Here is a 12,299-nt window from a genome sequence, read left to right as displayed (position 1 = left end):
GGAGGCCACGAAGATGATAAAAGGGCTGGAGCACCTCTCCTATGAGGACAGGCTGAGAGAGTTGGGGCTGTTCAGCCTGGGGAAGAGAGGCCTCCAGGGAGACCTGATAGCGGTCTTCCAGTACCTCAAGGGGGCCTACAGAAAAGATAGGGATAAACTCTTCAGTAGGGCCTGTTGTAACAGGACAAGGGGTGATGGTTTTAAAATAGGAGGTAGATTCAGACTGGATATAAGGAAGGAAATTTTTTACAAAGAGGATGCTGAAGCACTGGCACAGGTTGCCCAGAGAGGTGGTGGATGCCCCATCCCTGGAAGCGTTCAAGGCCAGGTTGGACAGGGCTCTATGTAACCTGATCCGGTTGGAAATGTCCCTGCTCCTTGCAGGGGGGTTGGACTGGATGGGCTTTAAAGGTGCCTTCCAACCCAAACTATTCTATGATTCTGTGTGTTAGCTTAGGGGTAGTCAAAGTCCCCAGCTCGTAATTCGTGTTGCTTGCGTGACCCTCTGGTGTTGTCCGTAACCACTGCTCTCCCTGCTGACTTGGGGTTTAGATTTTTAATTTGGAAAGCGTGTTGTTGCCTGTGTTACCTGTTCAATACAGGTTCTTAAAAGCCAGCAAAGACTAGGGATCACTTATTTGAGAAATGCATGCTTACTCTATCGATTTAGCTACACGGGTGCCTGATTCAAATTATCCACAGAGCAGTCACAACAACTTCCCGTGTGATTTAGGAAACCCTTGATCTGCTAAGGAATCATGCAGATGGCTCCTCTATTTTCCCCATGCTGACCGTCACAGTTTTCTGTTTCAGGATCACTTGCGGTGCAAGATGACAGTGGCAAAAATGTCTTGAGTTTTGAATGTTACGGTTTGACGTGGGTATCGTTTTTGCTGAGAAGGGATGCTTAACTCCCTTCTAGGATAACTGTTGTTTAAGGAAATACCTGAATTCCAGGTAATACTCGGTAAGGTGTTTCGGTGAGTTCAGCCTGGCTGTGCACCGGAGACACGTGCCCTGAATGCACGTGCCTCCCAGTTCTTTCAGCTGTTCTGAATTAGCCCTTACAAAATCTTCAAAGACGGCCGCCGAGTTTTGCTGGCCCTCTTCCAGGAAGGGCAGCATTCAAGTGGTGTCTAATAAACTGGCGTTTAATGTATTTGATTATATAACCCATTGCAATTATTTATTATTTTTTATTGAGCTTCCAAGCCGTATGCATCGACTTCCACTATTTCTCACCTCCGAAGCCTTGCTTCCTTACAAACCAGGCTGATGTTATCAGCTCCTGTGTGCTTGTCTGGCTGGCGGGCCACCATTCCTACCCTCCCGATAGCTTCTGAACTCATCCACCAATTTCAGCCTGGTTTGACACAGAGGTGGAAATGTGTGAGACATGAAGTACCTTCAGCAGACAGGCTGAGGGAGGAAAAAGCCCTATTTGTTTAGCTGAGAAAGGAAAAGCTTCTGTAGGAGTTTCATCTGCCAAAGCAACACAACATAAAAGTAGACACGAATTCATAGAAAATCAAACTATTAAAAAAGTCAACTACTCATGAATATTTCCTAAAACATATGAGAAACATAAACATTTAAAATAAAGAAATTAATTGCCAAATATACGTCCAAGAGAACATTATGGTTATTTGTTTATATAAGTCATGTAATCATAGAATGGTTACAGTTGGAAGGGACCTTCAGAGGTCATCTAGTCCAACCCCCCTGCAAGGAGCAGGGACACCCCCAACTAGATCAGGTTGCTCAGAGCCTCATCCAGCCTGGCCTTGAACATTTCCAGGGATGGGGCATCCATCACTTCTCTGGGCAACCTGTTCCAGTGTTCTATAACTCGCATTGTAAAAAATTTTTTTCTAATATCCAATCTAAATCTACCTATTTTGAAACCATTATCCCTCATCCTATCACAACAGGTCCTACTGAACAGCCTCTCCCCATCTCTCTTGTAGGCCCCCTTGAGGTACTGGAAGACGGCTATCAGGTCTCCCTGGAGCCTCCTCTTCTCCAGGCTGAACAGCCCCAACTCTCTCAGCCTGTCCTCATAGGAGAGGTGCTCCAGCCCTTTTATCATCTTCGTGGCCCTCCTCTGGACCTTCTCCAACTGGTCCATGTCCTTCTTGTGCTGGGGGCTCCAGAACTGGACACAGTACTCCAGGTGGGGTCTCACCAGGGCTGAGTAGAGGGGCAGAATCACCTCCCTCGACCTGCTGGCCACCCTCCTCTTGATGCAGCCCAGGATGCAGTTGGCCTTCTGGGTCGCAAGGGCGCATTGCCTGCTCATGTTGAGTTTCTTGTCCACCAGCACTCCCAAGTCCTTCTCCTCAGGGCTGCTCTCAATCCATTCCCTGCCCAGCCTGTATTTGTGCCTGGGATTGCCATGACCCACATGCAGGACCTTGCACTTGGCCTGGTTGAACTTCATGAGGTTGGCAAGGGCCCACCTCTCCAGGCTGTCAAGGTCCCTCTGGATGGCATCCCTCCCTTCCAGCATGTCGACGGCACCACACAGCGTGGTGTCATCGGTGAACTTGCTGAGGATGCGCTCTATCCCACTGTCCATGTCACCTTCCAGTCAAAGGAAGAAAACATCAAACACAGATTTCTACACTTCAAAAGACATACACAAATTACAGCTGTGGTTACCACTTCTCTAATGCCGGAATAAAATCAATATTTTAACATGTGGGTATGGTTGCGTATCATTATATCATTCTTTGTAGCACTGTGATAAGGTTTGACAAATTATTGAGAAGAGCATAACTTGTTTGTAGGCAGTGTGCTATGTTTATGTTAAGTTTAATAAGCATAATAGTGAAAACATGGTCAGGCGCATAGAGGAAAAGAGAATGGACTTAATGAATTATCGATAATATCTTGTTAACTGGAGTTGTTTACAGATCTGTTGCTTCAGACAGGGGCAGTTTAGCATGTGGATGCTGCTTCATTCTAGGACAGTTCTGCTTTATGTTTGTGCCTTTGTAATTGTAAAGATTTTTATAACTTTCAAAGCAGGAAGTTTTTATACTGTGCACACTTTCAGTAAGGAAAGAGATTGGAATTAATTTTGGGAAAATAATTTTTATGAATATTTAATGTAGTATTTATGAAAGGGCTTCATTTTGCCTTTTTTTTTGTTTGTTTGTTTTATAAGATTAGAGTCAGGTCATGTGGAAAAAAAATAGGACGTATATAAGGGGCCGTCATTAAAACAACTCTAATCATAAGTTTTAAGAAATGATAATAAGTTTTTGTTAGGACTATTTTCGTCTTTAAATATAAGTTCCTAAACAGGGCTGTACCTTGCCATGCTTATCTATTTTGCATAGTATTTTAGTGTTTTGTTAGTAAATTCGTTGGTTTCAGATAAAACCGAAGGGTTTCTATGGGGAATCCCAATGGCAAAACCTGCAGCCTGCCGGTTGGAGGCGTCCCCATCTCCTCGGGAGCGGTGAGGACCTCTGGTACATGTACAAGGGTACAGGGAGAGGCTGAAATAACGCACTGCTTCTCTTTGGCCTCAACATCTGTCTCAGGAGGCTTTTCACAGATAGGTAATGCAGATTTTTATCTAATAAACTTTTTTTTTAGTGCTTGATTATCCCATTCAGCATTGAAAAAAGAGGGCTGGCTCTTCAGCAGGACATAGTAGCTTGAGCTGTTTGGTTTTCTCTCTGTGTCCCATCTTCCTTTTTTTTTTATTTTTTTTTTTCATTTTTAAATTACATGGTTATTATCTGTGAAAATCAACAGCAGTGGAATAGCTGATAACAAAACGCTATCATTGGGCTCTAGAGCTAATAGCCAAATGAGATAACCAGGGAGCAAGAAGTTAAATCTGTTACTGTTCCTGCACTTGCCTGCAGATTCAGTTGGTATAACATCAGCTACTCTCTGCTCGTGTCAGGAAGGATGCCGCTGTCGCTGGCCAGTTACAAGTTAATAGCTCTGAAAAGTCATAACTGGGAGAGGAGGGATGGAGACTTGCACTGAAGACCAAGCCAATAGCCTGTATGTTTTCAGTGACCTTCCTTGCAAAACATTTTGAAAGAAAAAAAAAAACCAAACAACAAAAACGGTGAAACAAACAAAAACCCCCCAAACAAAATAACAACAAAAAACCCAGACATAATCCACCCCCCAAAAACCCAACAAACAAGTTCACAAAGCAGGATTCTCCCAGTTTTAAGTAGGAGCTACCTAAAAGCGGAGGCATGCTTACGTAGGATGCAAGTTCAGGGTTGGCTGTAACATCAATATAGTATTTTTTTTTTTCTATTTGGAAATAAATGTGCTCATGTCACTGTATAGGAAGGCCTCTATATGAAGGAGCAAGGGACCAGAATCAAGGCTGAATAAGCTCAATTAACATTAATATTTTATGTAATTGGGTAAGGGAAATTTAATCTTTCCAACACTGTGTCACCTCACAAGCATGCAGTCACAAAACCCGAAGGAGGAGGTGAATGGGAAGCTTTTATTTTATATATATATTCAGGTACATTTTGCTATTGAACACAAATCTGAATTGCCAACATAAAACTCTTGAGAGCCCAGTGTACTGCTAAATGGTGTGACAGTGAGGAATTGCTTCACACTCCAGTGTTGTGGGAGTGTTTGGAGCTCGGATATGGGCACATACAGCCACGTACAGGAGAAAGGCAGTCTTCAGGTACGGGTCTGAGTGTCTCAGTAATTGGAGTCTGGTGGTGCTCTGTGGCCTCTCGAGGTTGGGAACCACAAACAGTCAACCCCTGGTTGAGTTGGGGCCAAAACCTGTCATTTTAGAGGAATTGGTGCTGTGATTTGTTAATTAAATCACACCCATGCGCATAATTCTGCAACCCAACAAAATAAATACACTGCAGAACTTCCTTGCAAAAGGCTTTTTTTGCTGCTTTAGCTGGAGTGGAAATTATGATAGTGTATCGCTGTACGAGGTTGACAAATATTTTTCTAAGTTTGGAGTAGGAGCTTTCTTGCAAACCACCCACTCTCCTCGCTGGATCAGGGTGCGCCGGAGCCAGCTGGCCCCAGCCCAGGGAACCGGTGCGCCAGGTCAAGCGGGAGATGCTCTGATTCAGCAGAGGCTGCAGCGGATCGTACAGCTCATCTCCCCTTCTGCTTCTTCGCCTCCTAGAGCAAAAACTCCCTCTTTTTGGGCACTGTGCATCCCCGGATACGCCAGGCTTGCAACGTATCCCTGCCGCATTGAGCTTGGCCCATGTTGGGGAGTGGGGTGCTGCTTTCTTAGCTGTCTGGTTGAGCCAGATACCTAAGCGTACACCTAAGTTTAGGCAATGAAATAATACTGTTGATTTGATAAAACTGTCCATGTGCCTAGCATCAGTGCACTTTCGAATACTTTGTTGAACCAGAGGTGATGCATGTTGCATTTTGGGTTTTGGAGGCTTGGTTTTTTTTTCTTCTGAACTTTCCCTTGCAAGTTTGTTTTGGGAAGCGCAAATGTAAATTGCGCAGAGGATACCAAGTTTTACTGTGTTAAGTATACTATAAAAGCAGGTTGATTCATCAGTTTCTTGATCTTGGTTATTCAGTTTGCTTAGGATGTTTGATTTTTCTATTACCAGTAAAAAATAGAAGCTTCTTATTTCAGAAGGGGCTATGAACGGTTCCTTATTACTAGTGAAATGTAATGCATGCTTTAACGAGCAAAATAGCTACTATCTGCCCAAAACAAATATATTCATTGTGCAATCAGCAGTTTCATACGTAAAATTAATACTTAAATGGTGCCAGGAGTATTAAAGTATGTAATTGTTATTATTTAAATGCCTTGAATTTATTTGGAACAGTCATATTTTTCTTGTGTGTATTTTCATTTTTTTTTCATAATCTACATTTTTAAGACGCCCAGCAGTTAGGCTATATACAGTTATACACATATTAGCTGCCTTTTAATTTATTCCTGTATAATCCAGTATTATTAAATTCTGTGGACTAAGGAACTGATCCTGTTCATTAAAATCAATAGATGCAGTGTTGCTCTGTGTGTGTGTGGTGTGATGCTTTTTGTGGTTTATTTTTTCTTTGTAGGATCTATCCTTCAGCATATAGCAAACTGATATATAAAGAGTCTGATCCTTTTGGGCTTTACTTGGGGAAAATATCCACTGATGTCAATGTCTGAATAGCATCAGTCTTTTAAAAGGACAGTTTATTTGAAACTCCTCTAGCTATTATTATTTCCTTCTGGAGAAAAATAATCTTACTCATCAAAGGTTTAGAAACGGCATCAAGAAAGCCAAGTTCAGCAGGTCTTTCAGCCCTTAGAGATGTCAACCATCACTGTGTTAAAGCGTAGCCTGGTACATGCCAACGACCACTCAACCATCTCTTTTCTTTCTCATCTTTAGTTATTATTTTTGTACTCCAACTCTTACTGGCATCTAAAATCACTAATCTCTACCCATTACCGGTTTTGCTAATTTACAGTGATAACTGTGCCTCTGTTTTCATTAGGAGATGAAAGCTGGGAAATTAAAAAACAAATTACAGGGATGAGAAGATTACTGAATGACAGCACTGGAAGAATCTATCAACGAGTTGGCAAAGAAGGAGAAAAACTGAAGGAGGAGCCTCAAGATTTAGACTTAGCCTGGGCCCAGCGCCTGAATCCCCCTGCAGAGCCCCAGGCGAGCCTTCATCCTTCACAGAGCGGTGCATGGAATGAATTATCACCCCAAGCTAGCCATTTTTCGGGGCAATATGGAACTCGATCTAAAACGTTCCAAAATCAAACACGAAGCGTGGCATCCAATGGTATGATCTGCATTAGATACTGAAAATAGTACTTTTTTTTTTCTTTCCTTCTACTGTACTAAATGTCTGCCTTTGTTGTGATGATTTATTGTACTGCTACACTGAAATCGGTGATAGTTCAGAGTCTACAAAATGAGCACATAGTTATCACTTTGAAAAGGTGCGAAAGTGGGCACCGTGCGTTCTGCTACCATCTGTCTTAGCTTTTAAAATGGATTTCTGGTGATAGCACAGAATTACTCAATGCTGTTACAGGCTTAATTTCTATACAGTACTTATTAAAACAACTTTTGCCATTGTTATTAAATTCATAGCTAATTAAATGTCAACCTCTACCACTCCTCTGTGATGAGTAATGTAGCGCTCTTGTGACACCACTTGCGGAGCAGGATTCTACTGACTTTCATAAAGGGGTAGCATCAGCCTATAACTGGCCACCAAACTCCAGGTACAAAATGCCATCACAGCCTTAGGCTTTTATTCTGATGGGACCATTGGAGAAAAGAGATGATGGGGTCTACCTATGAACAGCATGTACCAGAGCCTGGTATCTCTTGTATTGGCAGAGAATTCTGCCCTAAAGTAGATGGCAGTGTACTCCTGAAATGCTTTTCTCTTGTTTTAAGTCCCAGAGAATGGAGGGTTTACTGCCAGAATCCTGAATGTCATGTTTAATGATCTAAATTCAATTCAGAAAGTTTTTCTCCTGATATTCAACCCTAAATTTAGGGGGGGGAGGGGGGAGAAGTTGCTATATTGAAGGGGTACTTCAGTTCTAAATTCTGGAAAATAAAAAATTGTGAGATTGCATCTGAAAACATTGTCAATTTCCAGTTGATTCTGAAAGTATCCATAGTTCCCAAAAGGAGCATCTGCTGTGTATTGTTCTCTGAAGGCATACAAGTTCTCATTGCTTGTAACAGTGTAAAAGAAAAATACTATTGTTCTTCTCTGTACTGTCCTTTAGGAAGTACTGTCACTGCACTAAAAAACATACAGCCCTAGGTTTCACCAGATTGACTGTTTCTGTGATTAACACAGAGGTCCGGTTGACCTGGAGAAAGATATTGCAGTAAGTTATGCTAGTTTTATTTATTTTATAATGCAAAAAAAAAAAGCAGTTGTGGGTTTTTTTAAAGGTGTGGATCCAGGGGAGAGGGGAAAACACTAGATGGGATTTAGCATTCAAGTCTAAAACTGTGCTTTCAAAATCCCACCATAAAAACCTTCTAAATGTGGAAGGACCTGAAATTCATCAGGCATCTCCCTCTTGGCCCTGAGAGTCCCTGGACACTGGCTGGGACAGTTCTCTGCATGCACGAAAGTGCCCAAGCCTGCACAGATTAGGTGCCTAGTTCCCAGATCCAGAAAGTAGGTGGAGCAGCACCTTTATCCCCTCAGGGGCCTGATTCAGCATGTGAGCTAAAACATGTTGACAGGATTTGGCCCCATATGCAAGAAAATGACAGCGCTTTAATTTTTCATACGAGGAGGAAGTGTTTGGCTTATTTATGCTCTCCTCCAGGTTAGAACGGTCTGTGAGACAGTAGAAGGGTTGGGTTGAGCGACCTCCTGGGCTGGTCAGGAGGAATGTCCAAGCTCCCAGCTCTTGAGGGAGTGCACCAGGGCACACCTTCCACCCCTCCCTCTGCAGCTGTCCTGCTGCAGGAAGGAATGCAATCTTTTAGGTTATTATATAAAGATGGGTGTGGGCCCTCTCCGCTGACCACCTTTGCAAAGACGATCTGCGTAGCTCTTTGGTTAGGTGTCTGCCTCCGGTGGGGTGTTGCGATCCTGCCGGACAGTTTTGCTGCTTTGGCTCTGAAGCCTGGTCTCTAGGAAGGGAAAACTTTTGATGCATTCCAGGGCTGTGAGCAAGCTCTGAAACTGCTCTTCACCCAGCACACAGCTCTTCTGGGTGGCCGTTGTAACATATTTGATTCCTCCCTTGCGTTGGCAGCCTGAGCATCTAACTCAGTATTTTTATTCGGAGTGTGGACAAAGTCCTTAAAAGCTGGGTGTAGAAATGCTGAACAATACCTCAAGGGAGATACTTCTCTTTGGTACTTAGCATGGTGTTTAAACTCATCAGAGCAAAACTGTTTAGGTAGGATGTAAGCTTGTTAATTGGGGCTGTCAGGCCTAGGTCGTCACTGGGGAGGTGTCCAAGCATCTGTAGCAGATGGTCCGACTCCAGGAACTCTTCTGTCCATTGTGGATAGATACCATATAGGAAGCCAAGATAAATGTTGTAGGCTGTCTGAATTACTCAATTTGAAAGTGATAGGCATGCTAAGTCCGTCTACCTCGTGTAGTTATCTACTCACGTGGTAAAGGTGGTTCAAGGAGAGACTGGAATGAATGTTTAGAGGTGCTGGTGTAGAACGCAGTTGTGAAAAAGTTACTGGCAGAAATAGCTGAAGAGAGAAAAGGAGGAATGAGGGGAGCCTAGGCATTGCTGCAACAGAGGGAAGAGTAGGAACGTACTTGAAAAGCAAAGTGATTTATTCCAAACCAGATTTAAGGCGGCAGTTCCACAATTCAGGATGTTAGGTAAATGTCTGTGACCCGCTGCGTTTAGTGGAAGCCTCTTGGGGCTACAAACAGTGAGTAGCTTGTCTGCCCTATTAGAGACAACAAACTCATAGAGTCTATCTAAAACATTCTAATTTAGTTTCTTACATTCTGTGGCAAATCTGGCAGTGATACAGCACCTGAACTGCTTTTTGGTTACGTCAAGATCGTTTTCAATGGACTGCACTTGGATACTTTTCAGATAAAAACTTGTGGGCTACTTGCTGCTCGCACTGGGCAAGCAACTAATGTATTTGTGTCGTCTCCTTCTCTCAGTCATACAAACTGGTATCAAATTTGCCTGGTGGCTAGCTTCCAAAAGAGAGGGAGATGGCTCTTTAAAGACGCCTTCATAAAAATAAAAAGTCTGTTCTCCTTTTAAAATTAAAAATTGATTTATAACAAGTTGAAAAGGGTTGCTTTTGTCCTCTAAAAATGATAAAGATAGTGGTTGGAACAATGACTGAGAACACTCCACAAGATGTTTCTTACAATACAGTAACTGATCAGAAGAGGGAGGATAGAAAGAAAATAAAAGACCGTCATGAATATGTATGAAGTCAGTAGAACCCTGCTTTGATTTGAAATATTGGTGGTCTCTTTTCCCATTTCCAGTTCCTATGGTAGATTTACACGGGTAATTTCCATCAAGGCTAATGTGGATTATAATGTAAATCCCCATGCCTCAATGGGAAAATAGACCCTTTGCTTTTCCATCAGGAGCCTGCGTACTTTCATTAGGAACACGTTATATTGCAACAGGAAAGATGTACAGGTGTTTACTGATACAATTTGTCCAAGTTTTCACATGCAACTCACCATGATGTAGAGTCTTTGTTAAGAAGGAAACAAAAGCCATCAGTGCAGTCTTTCAGATACTGTTTCCAGAGGCCCACTAGAATATTGGATTCTGATCAAGAAAGAGGATGTGCCTTATCCTGTGGAGCTTATTAGTCTAAAACAACTGAGAAAGCACTGGAGGAAGGATGCTCTTACTGTGTATTTGACTTTTATTAATAAAACTCTCCTAATTTCCTGGGACTCCGTTTCTGGGGTACCTACTTGTCTTACTGAAGGGTATGGAGTTATGCTGATGCTATTAAATTATAAGTAGTCTTGAACCTCATCTACTTAAAAGTCTACCTTTAACAAATAGGTAAAAGGTGTTGGTGGAGTCACCTTGAGGGATTCTGAGTCATCTGCTGCAAAGCTAAAGATAACAATTTTTTTTTTTTCCATGTGTACCTATAACAATGGGCTAAACACTTTATGGACCATTGAAAAGATAAAATCCCATTCATGCTCCTAGGAATTTTCAGTGTGAATAGACAGTGTACAAAGGAAGGCTGAGATCAAACTAGGCAGAGTCCTGCTGACTCAGTAACCTGTTTTTTGTTTTAATCTGAGACTCTCAGCCTGTTTTCCAGATCGCTTTTTACTTTAAAAAAAAGTTATTATAGTTACAGCTTAAACCTTGGAGAGAAGAAGCTGGTGGAACTATTGCACTTGTATTTGCTAGATTTGCAGATATTCTTAACCTACTCCATTTATCTTAATGCAGTATTGTTGTGGTTTAATCCCAGCTGGCAACCAAGCACCACACAGCCGCTTGCTCACTCTACCCCAGTGGGATGGGGGAGAGAATTAGAAGCGTAAAAGTGAGAAAACTCATGGGTTGAGATAAAGACAGTTTAACAGGTAAAGCAAAAGCCGCCGCACATGCAAGCAAGGCAAAACAAGGAATTCATTCACTGCTTCCCGTCAGCAGGCAGGTGTTCAGCCATCTCCAGGAAAGCAGGGCTCCATCACGCTGAACCGTTAACTTGGGAAAACAAATGCCATCTCTCTGAACGTCCCCCCTCTTCCTTCTTCCCCCAGCTTTATATGTTAAGCATGATGCCATATGGGTGAACTATCCCTTTGGGCAGTTGGGGTCAGCTGTCCCAGCTGTGTCCCCTCCCAGTTTCTTGTGCACCCCAAGCCCACTCGCTGGTGGGGTGGTGTGAGAGGCAGAAAAGGCCTTGACTCTGTAAGCACTGCTCAGCAGTAACTAAAACATCCCTGCGTTACCCACACTGTTTCTGGTACATCCAATAGCCCCATACTAGCTGCTATGAAGAAAATTAACTCCGTCCCAGCCAAAACCAGCACAAGTATTTACAGTTTTTGTCCATGGATGGCATTTTAAAATAACAAAATCTGTAATTGCAGTAGTGTGGACAATGTAAATATCTGAGGAAAGGAGGAGAGCGACACCCAGAAGATGCCAGCAGTCCTTAAGTGACGCATCAGTTTAGCTTTACAAGTGGCTCACTTTTGGGAGAATGACCACGAATTTACTCAAGCCTGAATAGATGTTGCTTCAGAGCTGAAGGACTGAATGGAAGGAGGTAGAGGACAAGTGCCTGGGACGGGAGATTTGAGGATGGAGGGACACACTGGAAGAACTAGGAAAGGGTGGGAGCGATCTAGTGGTGACCAGATTTTCAGCCATTTCAGATGAGGATTGAAGTCAGGGGATCTGTATGGGTCTGACATTAGGGGAACTCTGATGAAAGAATGCAAACCAAACATAAAAAGATATTAATAAATTGATTTGGCTTCAGAGGAAAGCAAAAGTAATAACGAAAAATAGGAGGATTCATGAGCGAAGATTAAATGGGTTGCTTATGTTCAGTTTAGCTAGGAAATGATTAAAGGGCACATGATAACTGTCAGGCTATGGAAGAAAAAGGGAGATACACTCTCTGAAGTCCACCACATGTAACACCAAGCAAGATTATTTTTGTTAGATCCATTTGTACCTATCTTCATAAAATAATCATCCCTCCTTTTGCACGCTTTGATGAGCAGTAAAATAGCCATCAATTTGAATGTAAGCACGTTTTGAAATGGCGGGAGATGTATCCCATCTGGCCTCAGTTTCA

At 42.6% G+C, this 12,299-nt stretch overlaps 1 protein-coding gene across 2 annotated transcripts in view; it reads left to right on the top strand.

Moving 5' to 3' along the window:
- Positions 1-12,299, top strand: part of BEND7 (BEN domain containing 7) — a 50,657-nt gene that overhangs the window by 8,943 nt on the left and 29,415 nt on the right. For both annotated transcript variants that reach the window (XM_086745320.1, XM_086745327.1), the window contains exon 3: positions 6,499-6,798. In XM_086745320.1, coding sequence (XP_086601446.1) covers positions 6,499-6,798 — 300 coding nt within the window. The remainder of the gene's footprint in view (positions 1-6,498; positions 6,799-12,299) is intronic.

This window comes from Chlamydotis macqueenii, chromosome 1, assembly GCF_036417535.1.
Source record: "Chlamydotis macqueenii isolate bChlMac1 chromosome 1, bChlMac1.mat, whole genome shotgun sequence".
Taxonomy (NCBI): domain Eukaryota; kingdom Metazoa; phylum Chordata; class Aves; order Otidiformes; family Otididae; genus Chlamydotis; species Chlamydotis macqueenii.
This window is presented reverse-complemented; position numbering and strand designations above follow the sequence as displayed.